This window comes from Quercus lobata, chromosome 1, assembly GCF_001633185.2.
Source record: "Quercus lobata isolate SW786 chromosome 1, ValleyOak3.0 Primary Assembly, whole genome shotgun sequence".
NCBI classification, from domain to species: domain Eukaryota; kingdom Viridiplantae; phylum Streptophyta; class Magnoliopsida; order Fagales; family Fagaceae; genus Quercus; species Quercus lobata.
In genome coordinates, this window is record NC_044904.1 from 12,277,646 (window position 1) to 12,304,089 (window position 26,444).

General features: G+C 34.6%; 1 protein-coding gene and 1 pseudogene across 1 annotated transcript; one reads left to right on the plus strand and one right to left on the minus strand.

The window, feature by feature from the left end:
- Positions 1–4,675: 4,675 nt before the first annotated feature.
- Positions 4,676–18,401, minus strand: LOC115995162 (annotated as a pseudogene).
- A 2,527-nt stretch (positions 18,402–20,928) lies between these two features.
- LOC115995172 (serine hydroxymethyltransferase 4-like) lies at positions 20,929–21,624 on the plus strand. The gene is made up of 2 exons (XM_031119633.1): positions 20,929–21,408; positions 21,604–21,624. Exons 1-2 carry the CDS (start codon positions 20,929–20,931, stop codon positions 21,622–21,624), a joined length of 501 nt encoding a protein of 166 aa, XP_030975493.1.
- Positions 21,625–26,444: the final 4,820 nt, after the last annotated feature.

Below are 26,444 nucleotides of genomic sequence, written 5' to 3' on the forward strand. Positions count from 1 at the left end.
TTGAAGCGTAGTATTTAATGTTGTTATGCTTATGTTAAGCCACATCAGCAGCCACGTCATCATTTTTTTTCCAATTTTTCTTAAATTTTTTTTAAAACATTTTCTCATTAAAGGTGACTTAAAAACTCCATTATTTAAAAATTAAAATATCTTTAAACCATTATTATTATCATTAATTTTCCAAAATTCTCTCTCCCTTTTACATCTTCATCTCCCCACTACTTTCTACTTTTTTTTTAGAGAGTTTCAACCTATGGCGTCCGCTTCTGATAATAGCTCATTATCATCAGATCAAGACACCAATCACTTTTTGGTGTAGGCGGGGATTGAACCCCAGATCTCTTATACAACCATCAGAGACTTTAACAGTTGAGCTAACTGGAACCCACGTATCACTACTTTCTACTTTAATTATCATTCTTTCTCTACCTTTTTATCTTCATTTATTTTGACTCTTTTTATTCTTAACATCTTACTATAAATTTGACATTTTATTTTTCAATCTATGCATAGTTTTCACACACAAAAAAGGTTACTCTCTCTCTCTCTCTCTCAATTTGTTTTTCATTTTTTGTTTGATTTTTTTTTTTTTATTGCATCAATTCTTTAGGTTGATGAATTTTTGTGTTAATTAGAATTCTACTTTGGGTTGATGCAATTTAGAGTCCGTTTGGATACAACTAATTTTGCTGAAAACTGAAAATACTGTAACAAAATAATTTTTAAATGTGTAAATAGTACCATGAGACCCATTTTTAATATTTTTTTTTTTTCTGAATAAAGTGGTTGTGGGTCCCGTGAATAGTGTGTGAACAATGATAAACAGTAACTTTGCCCCCTAAAGCTAAAACACCTGCAGAAAAAAGAAAAATGAAAAAAAGAAACGTGAAATGACTAAATGTAGACGCAGAAACGTTGAATCCAAATAGTCACTTAGTTTTGTGTTTTAAGCTGTTATCTTTTATATTCTCTTTGATTAAATATTATCCTACTACATTATACATATAGTATATAATAATATAATATTATTATATTACATAGAATGACTTGGATAATTTGATTTTTATTGCTATATATTTAATTTTTACTCTTTTTTCCTCTCATCTTATTTTATTTAACATTTAAATCCAATCACATCCTCTATACTATTAAATTATGCAGCACAAAACAAGAAAATGGCTAGACACAAACTTGCCTTCCTTTACCATACATTGGGAGAATCAAAATATTTGTGTGATAAAGGGTCATAATTTATAATCTAGATAGCACCCTTTGATTGTGTCTAGGCCCATAAATTGAGCAATTTGTAGACTTAAAAGGCTATTGAGAATGAACTTTTTGAATCAAGTCTAAAAAAAATATGAACTACTATATATCATTTAGATAAAAACTTTTATCATAGATACTGTGGGGCCCGGCCCAGAAATAATGGGCCATTCCAAATTCAGGCCCGTCCGAGGAGCGTCCTGTCCGAAGAGAAATCACGTATGAAGCATTACTCAACCCCAATAAACGCCAAGGAAGCCTGCCCGAGGAGTAATTCCTCCTCGGACATCACGAAACCCAGACGAGGAACTCTCCCCAGCCACTTCAGTTCATCCTTCCAACATATAAAATGAATAAAATCCAAAATATCTCATGGGGAGCTACCACCACATTAATTGCGCCCCAACCACCCTCTTGGCCGCATTAATGAGGAAATGACCCCTGAACAGTACCGCCTTGGCCTCTGCAACTCACAAAGGGAGAGATGAGGGCGTCTGATGGGACAGGTACTCAAGTAGATGCTTGGATGATCAACAAGTGTAAGATTGAGATGAGAGGAGAGGAACTATATAATGTAGTGGAGTCCCACAAAGAAGAGGACGAAAAATATTGTATGAGGAACTAAAGAAATAGAAATATACGTGAGAGATCCATTCTTGTGCTTGGGTTTTCTGCAACAATACTGTCCATGTATCAGACCGAATAGGCTCACTGAAGCTAAGTTCTTTGACCCATCCTCTACAAATATTTATTATGGGTTGCGCTTTGGGCCAGGGCCCGATCAATAGAACTTGGGCCAGGAAAATCGTGCAACTACAGATACATTAATATTTTTTTGCCGCAAATTTAAATCATGCAAACTTAATAATTTTATATTATGTGTAAGTATCGTCTCTGCTTCTTCTTCTTCTTCTCAAAAATATTATGTATCATCTTTAAAAGATGCCAACAATATTGATCTTACGGGAAAAGTTGCATAAATATTGAGAAAAAAATGTTTTATATTACAATCTACTAAAAATGTTTTTTTTTTAAAATATTTAAACCTTTTTATTTTTCATATCACTGACGTGTTTTATAACTACCATATGTGTTAACTTAAGTCTTAATATTCTTAAATTGTTTCAGCAAAAAAAAAAAAAAGGGTTGTTACAAAAGAGGTGTTCATGTAAAGTTTTTTACAAAATGAAATATCTGTTTTGTAAGGCCACCAAATTTGATAATTTGCAAATGATGGAACCACTCACAACAATATTTGCATAGTTATATAGTTCCAGCTAAAACAATCGTGTATACTTTTAGTCTTCAAAAAACACACATCTACCAGTGATTAAATGTTCATCTTGGGTAGTTTTAACTTTTCATATAATTTTACCTTTACATATTCATCTATTTTAATTTAGATTTTTTTTTCAAAAAAAAAAAAAACCTTTAATTTATATATTTATAAGTAAACAATGAAATAATGATTCATGAATAATCCAAAAAAAAAATTATCTATAAATATTTATCTTGTGCGGTTGTAACTTTATATATAATTTTGCATTTATATATTCATCTACTTTAATTTAGATGTTTATAACTTAATAATGAAATCTATAAAGAAGGTAATCAAAACAATCATATTTCTACAATTCAAAAAGTCACAATTTCTTTTTTCTAAAAAAGGCCTTTTACATTTTCTTGGAATTATTTTTAAAATTTTTTTATAAAACCTTTGACATACCAATAACCTAACCACTTCATACATTAAAAAAATTTAAGGCTCATTATTACTTTCGTTAATATATTATGGATATCTTAATTGATCGAGATCAAACTAGAGAAATGCCTTTCATATATCCTTGAAAATTCAGAAGGGAAAAAAAAAAAAAACCTTTAACATACCACTAGCATAACTACATTTATAACTATTTAAGCCATCCACGATATCCATTTCTTATCAACAACCATAAAATTTACAACTTGCAAGGGAACAAACTGAGTAATAAAGAATAAATGAAGGAAAAAAAAAGAAATGAAATCAAACGTTAATTAATAACCGTTATTTGGAAAATAAAAAGGTGATCAAGAGGAGTAAGAAATAAAATAGAGACGGCTATACAGAGGACATTGAAAACTTTATGATGCAATAAAATCAACCATTACATTCACTTAATTAAATCAATAATCAACAGTTTAATATAATAATGCAAAATTTAAACTTAAAACTAATCAAACTCTAACTAGGGAAATTATATATATATATATATATATAATCATAATTGTAGGGACACAATTTGTAGTGACCCCAAAATGATATTGGGTTCGTACGTTCAAGGGCCCAAACAATATCATTTGTAGAGCGTGGGCTTGAAAGGCTAGACCTGGATTACCAAACAGCGGTTAGCCATGGTTCCTATGGAAATTTACATGAAGGTAAGTTTGACGTGTCTAACAAGACCTTCTTCTAAAGGGGCATGAGTGGTTCCGGTCTTTAGACCTCGTCCGAGGAACTCAGTGTTCTTCTTTCTCTCCTTTTTTAGGACTTCCTTGTCTGGGAGACCCCCTCTCCTCCATTGGTTCTTTTTCCCTTTTATACTAGCATTTACCCTCCTTCTAGTGTCCACGTGTAAGCTCCACTTTCTGGGGTTGAGACTTGTCCTATCAGCCCACACCTGGAGTGGTTGGGGGTGGTTGTAAAAGCTGAATAGCATGGTGATGGGCATGGACTTGTCAGATGCAGAGTCCTTTATTGCTGTATTGGCAGCTTTTTCACTTGGCTTGTTCCTGTACTGAGCTTGTCCTTTCCTTTAGAGGCTCTATGGGGTGCCGAGCATAAGATTGTCATCGGCCATATCCTTAGCCCTTTTTTGGACTTTCATTACGCATCCTTGGCAATAGTTCTCCTTGGCTCGGGCTTTGGACCCTAATGTAAAGTGGGTCGGAGCCACAGATTCTCTGGCCCCACAATAATCTTCATACACCATGACTTAAAAAAATTTAATAAATAGTTCTACCTCTTATTTAATGTCTATGTTATGCAAATCATCAACCAATAAAATATATGATAATGGTAAAAAAAACATTATAGACAAGATTATGAAAAATTATTTAAAAAAAAAAACTTTTTATAATGTCTAAGGACTAAAATAATATTTTATTTAAAAAATTATCACGTGCAATGCGTGAGTATGTGACTAGTTATAATTATAACCAGTAAAATCTCAGCAAGACTGCGACTTCATTACAAACTTACAAAAACAATACTATGTATTAACAAAAAGTCAAAAAGTCAAAATTAAATTTCAGTGTCACCTATAGAATAAACACGTGTACATCATTGCAACAATAGTAAATGACATGAATGACATGGGTTGAAAGCTCCCTTTAAAAGGATGAAAATTACCTCATTTGGTACGGTAAAAGGTCATCTCGGTCCTGATAGAATTGAAGGCAATAATGGAGTAGTAGTAGCAACGTGCACTTCCTGGTTATGAACTCCAGCTCTTGTGTTTGGTAAAGGTGGATTCAAGAAGAAATCATCTAGGTTTAATTCAACATTCACAACACCCTCCAAGACCTTAACCACAATGGACATAGAAGGCCTCTTATTGAAATCATATTGTAAACACCATGCTGCAACCCGCATTATATTCACAACTTCTTCTCCATGTAAACTCATATCTTCATTGTACTTATCAACCAAATCCAATAATTGGTCCTCCTCAATCTTTTTCTTGAAAATAGCAAGTAAATGCATTGCTTCTTCTGGTTGAGAGCGATCAAAATTTCTCCTTCCACATAATATTTCCAAGAGCACTACACCAAAGTTATACACATCTACTTTTTCTGTAATCACTGAACTCAACCATTATGGAGCCATATAGTCAGGAGTCCCTCTCATAGTTGTCACAACTTGGCTTTGTTCACGATCAACTAGTTTGGACAACCCAAATCTGAGACTTTTGCATTGAAATTCTCATCTAAAAGGATGTTTTGGGGTTTGATATCCAAATGAACTATCTTATATCTGCAGTCATTATGTAAATAAGTTAGTCCTCTTGCTATGTCAATGATGATCTTCTTTCTATGTTGCCAATCAAGCAACGTCTTCGGATTTCTGTGAAATATCCATCTATCTAAAGACCCATTAGACATGTATTCATAAACAAGAAATAGTCTATGTGATTTCTCAGCACAAAATCCAATCAGTCTTACCAAGTTGAAATGATGAATACTGCCAATTGTCTCAACTTCTGCTAAAAACGATTTCTTGATTTGACTTAAACCATCAAAACGCTTCACTGCAACTTTAGTACCATCAACTAAAGTCCCTTCAAAAACTGTGCCAAATCCCCCTCCACCAAGCTCCGTACTAAACTCTTTTGTTGCTACTTGCAAATCATGATAAGAGTATCTTGTGGGCATTCCTGGTACGTGATCTAAATACACTACAAGAAATTTGGGTTTAGGTGACGTTTGTAAAACGTCACTAAAAACCCAAAAAATGTCGCTATAGACACAAATGGCCTACAGCGACGTTTTTTCTTGTGACGTTTGAAAATGTCGCAATAGAGCAGTCGCTATAGGTCTATTGCGACGTTTTGAAAAACGTCACTATAAGGTACTCTTTATTGGCGTTCAGAACCTTTTAGTGACGTTTTATAAAATGTCACTAAATAATATAACATTTTCGTACATAATATAAGAAAATACATTTAGCGACGTTTCAAAAATGTCACAAAAGCTTTTTCCTTTTGCTTTTTAGTGACGTTTTTAAAACGTCGCAAAACCTACTCATTATTTTTTTTAAAAAAAAAAAAATTAAATGCTATATAAAACTACTAAAAATTCAACAATAACTAACATGTGCTTACCATAAGCTTATAATAGATCAAATAGACCTATCATCATTATTCCACAATATCAAATGTCCAATATTAATGAATCATGGTGCTTGAAAATTTAGTAACAATAAATATATAAATATATATATATATATATTTATATACATATAAAGAGCATTTAGTTGAGATTATTTACACATTAGTGGGTAGTGAGCTTTTAAAAAAAATTAATTTTAAGCTATCTAAACCACAAAAAAAATTCAAAATCTACATACCACAGAAAAATTGTAGAAAAAAAAAAAAAAAAAAACCAAGATTTACAAACTTGTACATAAACTTACAATGATTTAGCCTTTGATGCTTAAGACTTTTTGCTCAAAAATCCAAATTTGAATAAGAGTTTTCTGTACCAAGCTCCAACCAAAACAAGCAAACAAAAAAAAAAAATTAGCACAAAAGTTCCATGACCTATTAAAGAAAAACTAAATCAAAGCAAATTCATAAGCCAAAATACAAAGACTCCATGACCCATTAAAGAAAAATCAAATCAAAGCCAACCCATAAGCCAAAACACAAAGACTTACACTTTAAAGAAACTTGAACACCAAAAAAGAGGGAAAAAAGAATGGTAGTGGCAGTAGGTGGTGGCTAGAGAGGGAAGAACTTGTACATGAATAAGTTGGCGGTGGCAACCGCAGCGGCAGCAACAGCTGGCAATAGCTAAGTGTGAAGAAGTGATAAGGGTGAGAGGGGGGAGAATATGGAAGAGGGAAGGGAAGTTTGTTTGAAAAAGAAAAAGAGTCACAAGAAAGAAAAAGGACTGAAAATACGTGTAAGGAAAGGAGGCCAAAAAAAAAAGGACAAAAGGGGGGAACTTTCCCACTTGGTGAAATTTTGAAAGGGAAACATATAGCGACGTTTTGAAAACGTTGCTATATCTTTATCCAAAACGTCGCTGTATGTTTATCCAAAACAAAAAGAAGAAATGGTGGGAACTTTCCCACACAGTGAAATTTTGAACGGGAAGAGGATAAAAATTTTGGAGGAGAATATAGCGACGTTTTTAAAAACGTCGCTATATGTTTATACAAAACGTCACTATTTGTTTCCTCAAAATTTTTTTGAAAATATGGTGGGAGGTCTTTAAAAACTATAGCGACGTTTTTAGAAAACGTCGCTATAAACAAAAAATACGCTGCTAAAACAGTACCTTTTGCGGCGTTTTGAGAAACGCTGCTATTGTTTTGGGTTACAACGATGTTTTGAGAAAAACGTCACAATTTACTATTATAGTGGCGAATTTAAAAACGTCGCTAAAAAAAACGCCACCTAAACCCAGATTTCTTGTAGTGATAATACTCCTCCGCTTCATATGAACTTTTCTTTTTTCAAAGTTGAAAAACGAAAAATACAATTAAAAGAAACAGTACAAATGGAAAGCTGGAGACCAATATTATTTCAAGCCAATGTTTTTTTTGCCGAGGAATAACTTTCTGCACCTTGATGTATACCTTGAGGTAATTTTCTTGTCCTGCATCAGTGGACATCAGGGAAAAAATTTGGGATTGTAAATAGCAATTCCCCATATGGTTGCTCGAATTATAAAAAACAGCTTTGCAGGAATAGTCTTTTAAGCAAGCCTGTTTGCAACTCTCTAAATTTATATGTTGGTCTGGATTTATCTTGGGGGGATATTTTGTTATGGGAAAGTATGTGATATTCTCGAGCTCGTCTCAAGCGAAGCCCATTGTAGGAGTGAGTGAGTTTTGGGAGTTTTGGGAGTGTGTTGATCCGTTTTGGTTATTGTTTTTTACTTATTTTGTGTTAGAGTAACGGAAAGTGGAGAGGTGGGTTACGGCTGGGTAATGGTGAGAATCACAGGTGGGTAAAGTGTCAAAATTTAAACCACGGGTGGGCACATAGAATTAGAGGCAAATCACAGGTAGGCAAAGTATAATTATCCCTTATTATTATATTATTGTCTATGTCAGTGACTCAATGGTAATATTATTGTTTGTGGTTTTCACATTCAATATATTTTTATTTTTATTTTAGTTTTTATTTTCTACTTTCACCAAAAAAAAAAAAAAAATCAGCTTATTTTATTTAGTTTTTAGCTTTTATTTACAATATTTTAAGCAAAAAACAAGAAGCTAGATAAGTTATTCATTCGTTTTCTAATTTATGAAAAGCTGAGCTTATCTAGATTATGAAGAAGAAAAAGAAGATAAATTCTAGTTAACTTAACAAGTAAAGTTTTTTGCCGTCGAATAAAAGATTTGGGGTTTGAACTCCTTTACACTAAAAACTGATTGGTATATTAACTTGAAGATAGGAATAATTATCATAGAATGAACGCCATAAGTTGAAATCTTCTTTAAAAAAGAAAAACAAAAAGAAGATTGTCGGGGGTGAAAAAGTTTTCCCCCTGACAAATGAGATTTGTGTTGGGTTGGGGGGTTTAAACTGAAACTCGACGATGGGTTTGATGCACGACCCAAAGGCTATCGGTGAAGGTCCAAAGAATTCACTGTATTTTATGCCTTGGGCCTAGATTGGAACTGACAAGAATGGCCCATAAACGATCCCTACAGCAGACATGTCATCATGAGTAAAAAACATGTTGCAAGAAATAGCTCAGCGGTAAAATGTTTTTGCAATATGATGACCCAGCAGTAAATGACCCAGCGGTAAAGTAAGACAGAACAGAATAAAACTTCAACTGTTAGCTATTTCACAAATCAAGGGAAATATTCATATTTTCAGACTCGTTATCCGTTAGCTCTGAGGAAGAGTCTTCTAATACAACAACATGAGGGAAAAATTCTATAGTAACAGTTACATCATAACCATTAATAGTAAATGAATAAGTGAATGTCATGGGTTCCATTATAACAAATAATGAGGAAAACTTAGTGTGAGATGAAGGGAAAGAGAGAGATCCTAGTTAGCGCAGCAAGATCATTATGGTGTCAAAGTATGCTTGTGGATATAGTATATGTAGTAAGTAGGAAGAATCATTTTGTGAGTGGTATGAGTAATGAGTGAGAGAGTATAATAAAGCTGCTGGGGCTTTCTGTTGGAAGTAGATTAGTGTTTATGAGCAGAGCTATGAGGAGTGTTTGTGAGCTAGAAGTTGGTTGACTTAGTTTCTAAGCTTGAAACTAAGAATTCAGTAGCTTAGGACTTTGCTATAGCTTGGAGAAAACTTAAACAGAGAGGTTTAGGAAGAGTTCTTTCTTGGTGTGTATCTTAGTGTCTCCTTAAGTGTTAATGGAGGGTTTTTCTTATAGTTGAGATTGAGGGGGGTAATTGGCAAATAATCTCTGCTAAATCTTCCTCAATCTTCAGAAAATCCTTAGAGAATCGTTCTTGGGATTTTAGCTAAGAGTGGTAAGCTCAACTTTTAGAAGGATCCTGCTGTTTTGGGTAATAATAGCTGGAATTCTGACTTAGCATTAAATGCTGATTGGCCTTAGCTGGTGGGATTAGAACATGCATTAGGCTAAGGATCTTAGTTGTGCTGTTGTTAGAATTAGAGTTCCCTAGAGTAAATTGGACCACCCTAAGCTAGGTGTCAACCTTTGAGCCTTTGTTGGAAAATCTGCTGGGATTCCCTTGGTGCCCTCCAAACCATATCTCCCTAAATTTCCCTATTTGAGGTTCATGCACTTGGTCCATGAACCAAAGAATACACATTTTTAGTATGAAAATAAGCTGATTTGAAGTTGTTTCAGGAGCTTTAATGGCCTAGTCATGGTTGCTCTTAATCCTTGACTAAATGAGTTGGAGAAGAAAGAAGGGACAGATGCTTGAAGCTTTCCCAACTTTCTGTCACATCACTTCAGTTTTATGTCACTTGAGAAGTGATGGGATTTTAGCTTGTGAGGGAAGGGTTTAACCCCTAATGGACACGTGTCCTCTTCTAATCTAATTGGACAGGCTAGGACTTGATGGCAATGGGCTCCAACTATTGAGCTATGCTGAAATTAGGCTAGTCAGCTCATGTGAGCCCCAGTTGTTAGGCTTTGCATGTGAGCTGAGCTGGGTCAGCTGGGCTTTGTAATTGAGCTTCTTTAGGCTTGATTACCCCTACAAAAATGAGTAGTTTTGCCATGGGTAATATACATAGGCTTTTATAAATATTATAAGAGAGGTATTTTCTTGAGAGATAAGTAATTACATTTCCCATGAGTAAGGGATTTAGTGTATGCAAAATAATATTTGAGTTTTGTAAATATGTGCCAAAATAGCATTTGGGCTTTATAGAGTAGGTGCCAAATTAGTATTTGGGCTTTGTAAAAATAGTGCCAAATTAGTATTTGGGCTTTGTAGGGTTTTGTAAAAATATTGCCGTATCGTAACGGGCTTTAATGATGTCGCATCGTAGCGGGCTTTAGAGATGCCGCATCGTAGCGGGTTTTAGAGTTGCCGCATCGTAGGGGGCTTTAGAGTTGCTGCATCGTAGCGGGCTTTAGAGTGCCATGTAGCAACAGGCTTTAAAGAGAGTTTGAGATTTCTTTGGATTTTGCCCACAAATTAAATGATGTTGGGCTTTGTTATGGAGATAGCATAACTTTGTGGCCCAATTTTGGTAGTAATATGATGGGTATTTTGTGTGTAAATCCAAGTTGGATAATATGTGGGCTATAATGGGTAGTATTTGTGAGAGGGCCCAAGACAATTTATGGGTCTTATATAAGGGATATTTATGGGAGCCCAATAATATAAGGACTATTTAGGTAATATGTATGGGTAATAATTATGTGGGCTCAAAGTAATTTATGGGCTTGTGTGGGTATTTTTGTGAGTGGGCTAATTAAATTAAGGCCCGAAAATTTGTACCTCAACAAAGATCTAAAAGAAAAGAAAGATATTGATTCGATCAAAGTTGTTCCTTGGATACAATATTCGGTGCAATGATTCACATAGAGACATAAAAGCTAATATAGTAAAAAGTTAAAAAGGTTGTTAAAAAAAATATCTTACCACTTTTTACATCTCACATGAGATAATAATTGCATGATGCAATAGTATTATTGCACCAATTCTTAATCCCAATCACTTGACAATATTTTCACAACAACTAAGATGTGAATTTCTCATTGGTCAAAATAAATTTAAATTAAATAATAAAATGTTAGATTGGAACTACCACAACTGAAAACAAAAATGTTATGAAAATGTTGTTGCATTTTTTTTGTGTTTCTAGACTTTCTCCTTTGTTAACGTAGAGTCTGAAACATTGTGAGAATGCAAGCAGTTCAAAATTCTGAGAGAAACATAGTGTAAGAGCATAGTAAGTGAAAAAAAAAAAAAAAAGTAGAGAGATTTTCTTTGCTCAAGCTATGCACACAATGGGATAAATTGGGGATTTTATTTTCTTGAGTGGTTTTGGTTGTGTTTCTATTGGTACTTGCTATGCGTATTTAGTTATATTTTATCTATATTCAACATTCGCAACACCCCCCAAAACCTTAACCACAATGGACATGGAAGGCCTTTTTGTGAAATCATTTTGCAAACACCATGCTGCAACAACCCTCATTATATTCACAACTTCTGCTCCATGTAATTACATATTCTCACTATACTTATCATCCAAATCCAACCTCAATATTTTTCTTGAATAGATCAAGTAAATACATTGCTTCTTCTGGCTATGAGCGATCAAGATTTCTCATTCCACTAACTATTTTAGAGAGCACTACACCAAAGATATAAACATCTACTTTTTTGTAATTATTGAACTTAACCATTATGGAGCCATATAACTAGGAGTCTCTCTCATGGTTGTCACAACTTGGCTTTTTTCACGGTCAACTAGTTTAGACAACCTAAAATCAAAAACTTTTGCATTAAAGTTCTCATCTAAAAGAATGTTTTGGGATTTTAATTATTTCCAAGTGAACTATCTTCTGTTTACAATCCTCATGTAAATAAGTTATCTCCCTTGCTATGTCAAGGATGATCTTCTTTCTATGCTGTCAATCAAACAAAATATCAGGATTATTTTTGTCAAATACCCATCTATCTAAATACTCATTAGACATGTACTCTTAGACAAGCTATGAGAGTTCTTAGCACAAAATCCAATTAGTCTCACCAAGTTGAAATTGAAAGTTCAATCAAAACTACTAAAACTTGTTTAGACCCAAATTTTCAAGATACAACTTAATTGCTTTTAATCTACTCAACTAAGAACGGAATAAGAGCAAACAAAACGCAATCAACCGGAACTACTCTCTAGTGCATAGACATACATACTAAACAATTAAATGTAAAGCACAAAGAGTAAAGGAAGAGAGATGTAAATACAAATAACACGGTGATGTGTTATAGGAAAGGAAAACCGAAGTGCTCGACGTAAAAACCTTTTTGCGGCCCTCCAAGATGAAATGATCCATTAGTGAATAAAGTTGGAGTACAAGGATATCAAAAAGACCCTTCAAGTCTAATCTACCCAAATTACTTGAACCTTCAAGTTCCAACTCCCAATAGAATTCACCGAGTCATATCTTCACTAGTTATCCGAATCCCGCAATTAGCTCCAATTGGAGCACCGAAGTGCGGAGGTTGTTCCCATCATTGAAGTTAGAGTGTGGGATTGAGCTTGCATCCACCAATGAATGGCTTCATCCAATACTTCCCAAAGGCACCAAAACAGCTCACAACACTTAGATTAGGTGTGGTATGTGTTTGGGCTAAGAACCTCTCAATAGTATGGAATTAGAGAGGTAGGAGTAAAGGAAAATTAAGAGAATTTTGTAGAGGATTGTGGGTGTGCAATCTCTAACTCTCAAATAGATTTCTAGGGTTTTCTCTCTAAGATTCTATTTACAATTTTATGGGTAATGTGGGCTTTTATAGTGTGGGTAAAGAAATGAGAAAAGCACACAAAACAGGCTGGCAGTGCATCTTGCGGGTTATCTTGTGAGTTGGCCAAGTTGCGAGATAAGTAGCGAAAGGCCCTCTAGCACTTTACTCTTCAACTTTCAGCATGTGCTTCTCACGTGGCCTTTTGCAAGTTGTCTACTCACAAGAAAGTCGTGAACAAGTCGCAAGTTGCTCTGTTCTTCATAGTTCTTCACCAATTTCACACACTAACCCCTTACATTAAATCCCACAAACATACGGGGAAAAATTGAAGAAATACAATCAAATTTGACGAGAAATTAAAGCCAACAAAATATAATTGAAAATTACAACTTTACAGAAATGATGAATGTTGACTGTCTTAATCTATGCTAAAATGATTTATTGTTTTGACTTAAACCATCAAGATGCTTTACAGTGACTTTAGTGCCATCGATTAAAGTTCCTTAAAAAACTTTGCCAAATCCTCCTGCATCGAGCTCCTTATTAAAATTTTTTGTCATGACTTGCAAATCATCATAAGAATATCTTGTGGGCATTCTAGGCACATGATCTAAATTATAATCCTCAGCTTCTCTAAAATAGAAAAACAAATATTCCAATTAAAAGAAATAGAAGAAAGAAAGATGCAAAGCTTGATCCTAATATTATTTCAAGCTAATGTTTTTGCTGTCTAGGAGGAACATTCTGCACCTTGATGTATACTTTAAACTAAGGTTCTTGACTTTCATTAGTGGACATCAGTGAAAAAATATGGGATTGTAAATAGCAATTCCCCACGTGGTTGCTTGAATTATAATTACAACTTTGCATGAACAGTCTTTTAAGCAAAGCCTGTTTGCAACTCTCTAAACTTATATGTCAGTGGTCTGCATTTACTATCAGAAGGACAAGCTTAAAGACTCAGGTTGAAGAAGGTTGAAGGTTAAACAAGCACTGATTGATTGAAGATGATGCTTCAAGCAGAGAGGCAGAGCACCAAAACAGAGAATTGGAAGAGTTGCAACAGTGACAGCTATACGACAAGTTTGTTTACTCTAAAGCAGCTGATAGGACTTGTAGTTTTAAAGTTAGTTCAATTAGTAGATATTTTATGCATAAACACGTGTAATGATCTAATTGATTGTAGGGGTTAGATCCGTATGATGTGGAGTTAGTTAGGAATTAGTTAACTCAAGTCTTTTTATCAGTCCTTGTATATATATACCTCTTGTACATTCAGTTTCTAATTAATGCAATATAGAGAGTCTGTTTGGATACTGCTTATTACTGAAAACTAAAAATACGGTAGCAAAATAATTTTTAAATATGTGAATAGTGCCGTGAAACCTAGTTTTAAAGAAAAATTTACTAAAATCCATACTTGCGAGTCTTGTGAACAGTGCATGAGACCCACACAAAAACGCAGCGCAAGCACAAACGCTAACACGTTTTGTATCCAAACTAACACAGAATTTCTCTCACAAATTCTCACATTTACATTTGGCGGGTAATTTGCTAGGAGTAAATAGGGAGCATATCCATGGTTAGGGAGCTTGTCATTGATTAGCCGAAAATAGCTTGTACAAATACCATAATTGCCGCAAACGGTAGAGTAACCAGAGCTGCCAATGAATCCTGTGAGAACATCTTTCACTTCATTCCATTGGCTATTATAAATTCTCACGTCAGTCAGACTCAATTTTCATGTACTGGGAAGTAAAAATGGGTATTTCAACCTTTTGGCTCAAGTGATGGATCATCATCAACTTTGAAGAAACTGATGCTTTGATACTGAAATTGAACATACCCGGTTTTGCAATAACTTGTATTATAAGAAAAATAGCATTGGGGAGCATTATAATTGATATAAGCAGACAACCCTTCATGGGTGAGAGAGAGCAAAAACAATCCTCCGCTTCATAGTGAGATTTTGCCCTGCCATCAACTTTTGCACAACAACCAGAGTGTTAGTTGGGTGATCAAAAGACTGCCAAATTGTTGCATTATTTACATCCAACAACATGAGGTTGCCCATGTTAGTTAAGTTTAGGCTAGGCACAGATTTGTTGCTGATGTTTGTCAACCAGGCTATGGTTCCGTCAGTATCTTGTAACACCAAACCTCTTTCTAAAGTGAGCTTCAAGGTCGCATTAACGCCAACTGGATTCTTTGGGTTGGCAGACCATACTAGAATTGGACCAATAGATTTCATACCAGTGCCGTTTGTAGTAATAAAGAGTGAAAATGGCAAAGAGAAAACTGTTGCATGGTTGATCACAAAAGAAGCCACAACCAAAAACAAAGGGCATAACTTAGTTGAGCTGGAGCAGATGTTATTTGTGCACTGACAAGTATGATTCTCGCAATTGATCCATTATCGAATTTCACAGAATTGGGAGCAGAAAGACTGTTGCTCCATGAAGTAAGAGTTTGCAACTAGATGAACTTGGGGCAGGGCAGCTACTATGATGGTAAAAGGTGGTTAAAATTAAAAAAAGAGCAAGGTAAAGAAGAACATTGGCATGCCAAGCCCAGCTTGAGTATTAGTATCGGGATTGTAAAACTCCAAATATCCTATTTTTATTTTACAGCATCAAACCACAAAAGAGATGCGTTACCTGGGCTTCCAATTGTAAAAAAATTTACAATCAAGCAATAGTAACGTCTTATATGTAAGACGTTACTGTAACAAGTTTCTATTTCTTAAAATTATATTTTATTGTCTCTCTCTTTCTTTATTTTATTGTTTACTTATTGATATATTATTTTTATGGGTCCGGTTAATGTGTGCTCTAAATTTTCTATTTTTGGAAACATTTTTTCGGAGATTGAAAAAGTTGTCATTACTTTTTCAATTCTCGAGAAATTTTTTTTCAAAAATAGAAATTAATGTGTGCCTTAAGGGTACACATTAGTAAAATCCTATTTTTATTAGGTTGTTTATACAGTATTCTTCTTAAAAAAAAAAAAGGGAAAAAAAAAGAGGTTGTTTATACGGTATTATTTTAAGGTGGTGTATGTAAAAATAAAAACTGAGATGTTGAGTGTATTGTAAAGTGAAATGATATAATAAATAAAGTAACTTCTTAGATAGTGTCAGAAAAGAGAAAGGATAAGTGAGAGTGGAATAAGTATCATGTTAGAGCATCCACATTGGTGGAGCCATAAATTTAGCAGTATGACTCTACGAAAAGCTATTTTATCTATTTTACTTCCTTACTTTACAAAATACCCAACATAAGTGGTTTTATTCTAGTTTTCAACACAATAAAATAAGGACAAAACTTAGGTACAATACCTTAGGTGTTGTTCATTAGGTTCCCTACTTAAGATTGAGCCATGTGACTACTTAACTAAAAAATACACTTCAATCTCATGAGGTAAAATCCACATAGCAAAATCTTAAAAGGGGAACCTAAGAAACAACACCTAAGTACTGTATCTACGTCTTACCCTTAAAATAATATAAACAATACAATAAAATAATATATTCAATACAATAAAATAACATATACCACACATTAAAATAACATAAAAACTACAACAATATGAAAAAATATATACAAAAAATACAGTCCACCACCACCCTAGTTAACCACCACTTCACACAGCCCACCACCACTACCCACAGTCTACTCCTACTCCGGGCCAGCCCTAGGCTTAGGCCAATTAGACTATTGCCTAGGCCCCCTTACTAGAGAAGACCCCAAATTTGGGGGCAAATTTTTTAATTTTTTTAATTTTTTATATATAAATATTTTTGGAAGATATTAAAACATTTTAGTTTACATCTTTTTTTACTATTAAGAAGGCTCAAAGAATTAAGTAATGTTAGAGATAGAGATTAGACAAATTTAAATAAATAGATCTTACAAATAGACGTGTTACTAATCACAAGTAATTCAAATAGGAAAATGTTAAAAATACTATTGTAAGGACACAATTTGTAACGACCCCCGAAATGATGTTGGGTTCGCACGTTAAGGGTCCAAACAATATAATTTGTAGAACGTGAGCTTGAAAGGTTAGGCCTTGGTCATCGAACAAAGGTTAGTCATGGTTTCTATGGAAATTTACACAAGAGTGAACCTGGCGTGTCTAGCATGGCCTTCTTCCGGTGCGACCTGAGTGTTTCCGGTCCTTAGACCTCGTCCGAGGAGCTTAGTGTTCTTATTATTCTCCTTTAAGACTTTTTGGTCTGGGAGACGACCTGTCCAACTCAATTGGTTCTCTTTCCCTTTTATACTAGCATTTACCCTCCTTCCAGTGTCCACGTGTAAGCTCTACTTTCTGGGGTTGAGACTTGTCCTATCAGCCCATACCTAGAGTGGTTGGGGGTGGTTGCAAAAGTTGAAGAGCATGATGAAGAGCATGGACCTGTCAGACGCAGAGTCCTTTATTGCAGTTTTGGCAGCTTTTTCACTTGGTCTGCTCCTGCACTGAGCTCGTCCTTTCCTTTAGGGGATCTATGGGGTGCCAAGCATAAGATCGTCCTCGGCCATATCCTTAGGCCTTTTTTGGACTTTCATAATATGTCCTCGGCAATATTTCTTCTCGGCTCAGGCCTTAGGTCTTAATATGTAAAGTGGGCCGGGGTCATAAATTTTCCGACCCCACATTAGCCCCTCAAAATCCTGCTGTCCGACCTCTTGGTTGGAGAGGAGGATTTTGATGATGCTAGGTCTTTATCACGGTTTACCTAGCTTTATCCTTCATTAATATCAATGTCTCTTCATTTGCCTGGGAAATGCACCGGGTTATGAGACATTCCTTTAGATTTACTCACGCCGCGTCCTCGCCATTTCAGTGCTCGAGGCGCGTCTTTAATATGTTCCCTTCACGAGGCCACTCAAATCCGACGGTTGTAGACGGTGTTAGGAGTTGAGTGGAAACTGTCTCGTCTGTAGCACTTCTTGGAAATCTGCGTAGATTAAATGCCACAAACTTGCCCTCCATATAAGAAGCAAGGTAGAAGGTCATTCCCTTTACGTCCAGACCCTTCAGTCCTTTCAAATTCCTAATCCTTCAGCTGTGCTCAAAGTTTTCATTGCCAGTGCAATTAGACCTTAGAGAGTGATATGTTTGAGGCACGAGTGGGGGTGAAGGAACCACACCCGCTCCAGAAGCACTGGGTCCTTCCGAGACTCAAGATGACGTGGTCAGGGCAGGGGAGACGGAGACTCAAGACAGTTCTCCGCTTTTACAAGGTGGGAGCGATGCCTCCACCTCTTTCAGTCAAAATTCGAAGCAAGTGCTGGTCGCGTCAGATTTTTGGTGCGACAGCAGTGGGGTTTCTCGTTGTCAGTACCATTTGCTCTCTCTCGAGCACTGCTAATATGACACCTGCGTGTTAGGAGTCAGAGCTGATGCGGGGATTAAGCATCCCTGCTTCCTCCTCTCTTCCTTCACTAGTGCCTCTTTCTGCCTCCGCTTTTTCTTCTTTCCCATCACTGGGGCCACCCTGATGTTTCTACTTCTTCTTCTGCTTCTTCTTCTCTTCCATCAATGGGGCCATCCTGTCATGCATCATCTCTACTAGAGTAGAGTTTTGAAGGATTTATCTCTTCCTTGTATCTTTTTCTTTTTGCTTCTGTAGTTAGCTTTTGGTATATGCTTACTTAAGCCCCTCATTGTACGTTGTACTATTTCTTTGTCTTAATAAAAGATGATTCTGTTTTATTCTACATATTCTTTCTTTTCTGTAGTAATTACTTTGTGAATGGATGTATTTCATATGTGTATATTTTTTTTTGAACGATACTTAGGGCTGAAACCCTTGTTAACAAAAAGCTATTATTTTGAACTTACTGAGACTATCAAGCATAATAATACCAACCTACAGTAGATTAAACATACGAGACTAACCGAGATAACAGCTGAATGCTCTGTATTGTGCGTGAGGCAGTCATCCGAGAATGAGTAACCCAAAATAAACCATCCGAGAGGGTTGGCGAGTACTAAGGGGCTTGGCCGCGTTCTTGGTAACACATGGCCTAAATCGTTTTTGGCATCTGGTCCGAGGACCGAGGTATGGCTATACCGGGCCTAAACACTCGTTTGCATTAGTTCCCTTAGAATTGAGGATCCGAGGATAGACCGGGACTTCCATTCGGTCTAGGACTTAACCCAATTTTTAATGGGTAATCTTTCCATGGGTCAGAGTCCGAGGACCATACAATACCCTGATTCTGTTAAGAAGTTATAATAACAATTAATTAATAATAATAATAATAAATTTTTTTTTTTAGGTAGTTGGTTTCCCCATAGGTTTGAGTCCGAGGACCATGCAATGCCTTGGTTCTGCCCAAAACTCATAATTTTTCTTTTAAGCAATTGGTTTCCCCATAGGCTTGAGTCCGAGGACCATGCAATGCCTTGGTTCTGTTCAAAACTTATAATTTTTCTTTTAAGTAGTTGGTTTCCCCATAAGCTTGAGTCCGAGGACCATGCAATGCCTTGGTTCTGTCCAAAACTTATAATTTTTCTTTTAAGTACCGAGGATTAGTCCCTCGGCCAAGGCACGGGGCGTCGAACTGATGGCGGAAGCCCCTAGAACTATCCTTGTCGCTAGTGCTTCGAAGCATAGTCCCTAGTAGAACTTTATACTAAGGCAACAACACCAGGCCGCTGGAAGTAATGGAGGGGCTTTCGCAGGCCCTAGGTTGACAGGAGCTCGACCCACAGTCTATGCCAATGCACAAGCCTTTCCCACAGAAGGTGCCAATTGTAAGGACACAATTTGTAACGACTCCCGAAATGATGTTGGGTTCGCACGTTAAGGGCCTAAACAATATAATTTGTAGAGCGTGGGCTTGAAAAACTAGACCTTGGTCATCGGACAGCGGTTAGTCATGGTTTCTATGGAAATTTACACGAGGGTGAACCTGGTGTGTCTAGCATAGCCTTCTTCCGGTGCGACCTGAGTGGTTCCGGTCCTTAGACCTCGTCCGAGGAGCTCAGTGTTCTTATTATTCTCCTTTAAGACTTTTTGGTCTGGGAGACGGCCTGTCCAACTCAATTGGTTCTCTTTCCCTTTTTTACTAGCATTTACCCTTCTTCCAGTGTCCACGTGTAAGCTCCACTTTCTGGGGTTAAGACTTGTCCTATCAGCCCATACCTAGAGTGGTTGGGGGTGGTTGCAAAAGCTGAAGAGCATGATGAAGAGTATGGACCTGATAGACACAGAGTCCTTTATTTCAGTTTTAGCAGCTTTTTCACTTGGTCTGCTCCTACACTGAGCTCGTCCTTTCCTTTAGGGGATCTATGGGGTGTCGAGCATAAGATCGTCCTCAGCCATATCCTTAGGCCTTTTTTGGACTTTCATAATACGTCTTCGGCAATATTTCTCCTCGGCTCAAGCCCTGGGCCTTAATATGTAAAGTGGGCCAGGGTCATAAATTTTCCGACCCCACAACTATAAATTTTACTACATAACTTTTATTGATTTAATTATTTTTATACAAAATAAAAATTATACTCTAACCTAATCTAAGTGTATATGTATGCGAAATTCTCTTCTAGAGACTTAAATCTTGATCATTACCCCCCACACTTCACAAGAACTTGTGGAGTGATCACTGCACCAAGGGTACGTGGTGGTCTTCATAACTTTTAGACGTAAATGCACTTTTAGTCCCTACATTTTGGCTTTTTTCCATTTTAGTACCTACATTTTAATTTTACCACTTTTAGTCCCTAAACCAATTAACGCGTGTTATTTTCGTCATTTCCGTTAGTTAACTGCCGGAAATAACTGAGGTGGCAGTCGGAAGAATTAGAATATTATAAAAATGTCACATCATCCATGACACATCAGCATATAAATTTAAAAAATTAATTTATTAATTTTAACTAAATAAAAAAAATAAAAACAGAATTAAATAGCCCCTACAGATTCAACCCAACTCGCTGCAGTTCTTCATTTCATAAATTCTTCATTTCTGCTCTTCTCTCTGTTTGTTCTCAGTCCATAAAAATGGATCCCGTGAATGCTTGGGGAAACACACCTCTGAAAGCAGTGGACTCAGATATCCACGATCTAATTGAGAAGGAGAAGCGTCGTCAATGCCGTGGCATCGAGCTCATTGCTTCCAAGAACTTCACCTCCTTCGCTGTCATTGAAGCCTTAGGCAGTGCCCTGACCAACAAATACTCAGAAGGCATGCCCGGTAACCGATGCTACGGAGGTAACGAATTCATCGACGAGATCGAGAATCTCTGCCGATCTCGAGCCCTCCAAACCTACCGTCTCGACCCAACCCAATGGGGTGTCAATGTACAGCCATATTCAGGTTCACCGGCTAACTTCGCTGCCTACACCGCTGTGCTTCAACCACATGATCGTATCATGGGTTTGGATCTTCCATCTGGGGGTCATTTGACACATGGGTATTATACCTCTGGTGGGAAGAAGATCTTTGCTACCTCCATTTACTTCGAGAGTTTGCCTTATAAGGTGAATTCCACAACACTGACATTATTGTTCTGGGTTCATCTTCTTGTTTATTTTTATTCAAATCATGTATTTTTATGTTTTAATTTTTTTTATTTAGTTAAAATTAATAAATTAATTTTTTAAATTTATATGCTGATGTGTCATGAGTGATGTGGCATTTTTATAATATTTTAATTTCTCTGGCTGCCACCTCAGTTATTTCCGTTGGTTGACTGACAGAAAAGACGAAAATAACATGCGTTAATTGGTTTAGGGACTAAAAGTGATAAAATTAAAATGTAGGAACCAAAATGAAAAAAAAACCAAAATTTAGGGACTAAAAGTGCATTTACACCTAACTTTTATAATTTGATATGATAATAAATATGATAAGTGGATTTCAACAAACTATTGAATGCATTTTTGAATGAATATTTGTGATTGATAATGTATCTTTGTAATTCTCATGTTGTAAATTTTATAATATTTCTAATATTTTTGTAAGCCTCATGTCATTGATTCACATTTATTACAACATCGGTTTGTAGTAAATTTTTTTATAACTTTAACATTTTCTAAAAAAAAAAAAAATCATATTAAAAAGTAAAAAGAATGAATTTAAAAAAAATTATTATATAAATTGCTAATTAAATATTATTTAAGTGATAATATAAACACCCATGTGAAGATTTCGCCTTCGGCCTCCGAAACCTCCGAAACGCTTGGGCTAGCCCTGCTCTAATTGCCCCTACAACCACCAAAATCAGCCCACAACTACTCAAGAAAATCAACCCACAACCATAAAAATAAAACTCACGGCAACATTAAAAAAAAAAAGAAAAAAGAAAAAAAAAAAAAGAACCCACCTTCTCAACAACATATTGGAAACCATAAACCCAACAATCCAAAACCTATGAACCAAGAAAAATTCTCGTCGTTGCCAATCACGGCGCCATTTTGCTATCCACCTTAACTGAGTACATAGCTTCGATGGGTCGGCAATTAGGCGAATTTTATAAGTCTACACTGCATTTGATGGGTCAATGGCGAGTGGCAAGGGAGATGGGTCTGCGAGAGTGGAGGAAGGCAGGGAGGCAGAGGAGATGGGTTGGCGAGTGGCAGGAGATTGAGCGGCGGTTTGCTCAGCGAAGGCAGGGAGGCAGAGGATGAGCTCAGCGAAGGTAGTGAAGCACAAAGAATTTTCAGAGAAAAAGAGAAGAAATGGGAAAAGAATGAAAAAATAAGGAGAAAAAAGAGGTTTTTCTTATTAACCGTCAATGTGAACACAGCAATTTAATATTATATATATATATATATATATATATTTTACTTATGAGTGCACAGCCAAAAGTAGCTGTGCTGGAGTTAAATTATTTGGCTTTGGCTCTACCAATGTAACCATAAATTTGTATTAGATGATGCTAAAAATAGCAATATAGTTTTTTTAGTACTACCAATACTAATGTTGTAAGTGCATAACTAAAGAATCCCTTCCGGCAGAAAAAAGTTAAAAATCTATGAGACAATAATGTATGACTAATTCATCCTTCCTATGTTTTGACCAACAACAACATATCTGTGAGTAATTCTAAATGAGTAGTGTTATTACATACAACTTGTTTTATATACACTTCAAGCAACTAAAATTTGCCTAATTTGATTTTTTAGTTGCTTTTTGAAGGTGTATGTAAAATAATTTGTGTACAAATTTAGCTAATTCTGTATTGTTGCATAAAACATCTTGTCCTCACTATTATGTACTTGTCCTTCTTTTAATGTCCACTTTTTAAATTTTAATTTTGACACATTTTTGTTTCGTAGACGCAGTTTATTTTTGGTCCCCTAATTTTAATAAAAATAAAACTCTTATATTATTATTACTATTTTTATTTTCTTGCGCAAAACTCTGTTTTCTAGAGGAGCTAGCTATTGCTACACGGTAGAACAGTAGAATTCTGTATTTTAGGCTTTTAGCATTTCTGAATCTTGCGCTAGGCCATACTATACTCTATTTATTATTGGGTGTTTGGTTCATAAACTTGCAACCTCGCGCATTACCTCATCCTTGAGGGAATGAGGTGTCATTTGACTATTTGAGATATAAATGAACTAGCCATGCAGAGTTGGAATTAATAGTAACTAATAGGACTCCACCAACAGTTTGTCTTTGACGTAGGGTACATAATCTACTATTTAATTTTTACCATTTATTAATTATAGTATTTTTTATTATATATTTTTCGTTATTTTAAGTTGAAGTTATTTTATTTCTTAATTTTTTTTGTGCTTTTAATACTTTCTAGATCAAATTAGGTACCTATTAGTATTATAGTTAGGTATTAACTAGGATTTATTTTAGAATATGTTTTTTGTCTATCAAGTTTTACGAAGCTTTTAAATAGGCCTATAAATATATATATATATATATTTTACAATTTAGATTCAATTTAATAAAATATTAGACTTTTATCTCTCTATTTTTTGATGGATTTCAAATTATCTATTATTGTGGATCTAAGCTCATGGATTTGAGGTTATTTTTTTTGAAACAAACATGTTTTGTTTCTCGTAAGTATTTTCTTTTCCTAGTCTGATGGCTACTAAACGTGGCGGTAGCCATTCTAGTAACCAAAAGGTTAAAGCAAGAGTTCTTAGGAAGGAATTCCTTCAACTTCAGCAAGATGCCCAACAAGTATTACATGAACTATAATAAACAGTAGCTACCCCTCTTCCTAGGAGATCCTCCCACGGCAACAACAATCAATTTACTCAAAGACACTCCTAAATACAAGAACATTCCATTTTTTGATAGGATGATGAATAGGTTGGAATTTGTTGATTGACCTTTTTGATTTGAAAGAGTATTTTAAATTTTGAAAGATTTGTGATGAAAAAAAAGAATGGCTTGCGTTTAATAAATTAGATAGTGAAGCAAGGGAATGATGGGAAGACATTCAAATTGATAGTAAGCACTGAGGTAGGCATCCAATTCTCTCTTGGCAAAGAATGAAAAAGTTGTTATTAGTTGATTTATGGTTTATACATGATTATTATGATATGCTAGATAATACAATATGTTGATTATAGATCTGTATATCATATGAAGAGGAATATGTCGAAACATGAAAGGCCAACCACAAAGCTAAAATTATCATATCCAAGTCCATGTGTCAAGAAACGAAAAGGGTTTGAGGATTGAGAAGATGCAATAAATTTCTAAAGAAAATTTTGAAGTGGTTGAAAAAGATCAAGAGTCAAGACTTGCAACAAGTTGTTTAATTGAAACTTGAAGATAGCACTTTTCAAAAGTTTAATGAAGAATTTAAATAAAAGAAGATTGAGTTGATTGTGGATACTAAATAATGGAGGTAATCAAGAGAGAGTAATTATTGAGAATATTGTGTAAGCTATTATTTGTTTGAATTTCTTATATATTAATTAAAAATTTAAGCTATTCAATTGATGAAAATAAATAAATTATATTTGTTTATGTCTTTGAATTGTATAAATTATACTCCTATATCTATAGTTCTAAGCATAAAATGATTGTACCGAATCAAATTGTGTAGTTTCTCAACAAAAAAAGAAAAAAGAAAAAAAGATTCAACTTGTGTAATGGACCTAATGGTTTAAGAAACCGATTACACTGAATATACTAATAATTAGAGCCTCAGAGGTAAAGTACTTTTCGTCCCTGAAATTTTGTTTAAATTCAAGTCTTTTGTCATATTTAAAACAATAATCTTATCAATAAAAAAATTCAAAAGATATATATATATATATATATATATATATTCATTCCGTTAATCTACCTCTATTATTTATACTAGACCAAGTTATCCTTTTAAAACACAATATTGATGGCAATGGAGAGGGAAGGCGCAGAGCCAAATAATAGAATCTTCACTTCCGCTCCGAATGGTTTTATCTTACTTCATCCCCGCCCCTACTATGACAAGGAAAACTTACCTGCCCCTTCCTTGCCTCATAAATTTTTACTCCGTGTTAATTTGCCCCACAATTGTTTTTTTTTTTTTTTTTAATAAAACACATTTCATTAATGTAAATATACTTGAAATTACAACTAAATTTATCCAAACAAATTAATCTAATTTTTTGCAAGAACTAAGTAATATTATCCAAGTGTTTAACAAGACAATATCATAATATAAATAAAAATCTTAATATCCATGCATTTATATAAACTAGTATTGATTTATTTGTTTAAATAATAGGGAAAGGCAAAGTAAGGTGAGGTGGAGAAAAATTGTCTTCGCTACCATATAAGCATTTAGTTAAGTTATGTAATTTCTTTAATCATAGACGTGGGTGAAAAATGAAAAGTGATATATTTTTAAAAATTTAAAAACTGGAAAGGTAAATTTCTAAATTTAAGGGGGAAAAAAAAAATCAAATCTGGACTAAATTTCAGAATTTTTTTTTTAATGGATAAATTTCAGTAACTAAAAGTATTAATTAAATTGAGCTTAATAATTATCATTCTTTTTTTGACTAAAAATAGTAGAATCGATATATTAAAATAAACAAAAGTGCATATATAATACTTATCTTTCAATGACATCAAAAAAGATATATAATTATAAATATAAATCTTTCAATGATTTGAAAATATGAATAATAATAATAATAGTAATAATAAAAATTATGAAAGATTGTCAATAAAATAGAGTAGAGTGACATTGGGCATCAAAAATTAATTTTAGTTTATAATCATATTATATTTTATATGACCGTTGAGGTTTGTTTACATAATTAATTAAAGTTTAAACTAATTAATGATTTGGAATTAATTTGTCAATAATTAATGATTTGGAATTAATTTTTCTTTCACCCTTGTTTTTAATCTTCTCCCTAGACTAGAATCTTCCATCTGCCACATGCTCCTCTTTTAAATGATAAATTTTATTTTTAAATTTTTATAACTCTCTCTAAATGATACATAAACACAATTACTTTTCCTTTCTGGTTGAATTCAATTGTCTAGTTAATTTACACCTTATTCTCGTGCACAAATCCACGACCTAATATTTAAGTGA

Excerpts from the sequence above, each read along its gene's own strand:
- LOC115995172 (XM_031119633.1), top strand. The coding sequence starts at position 20,929 with ATGGATCCCGTGAATGCTTGGGGAAACACACCTCTGAAAGCAGTGGAC. Across the intron at positions 21,409-21,603 it reads TCGAGAGTTTGCCTTATAAG|TTATTTCCGTTGGTTGACTG; the intron begins GTGAATTCCACA and ends CTGCCACCTCAG.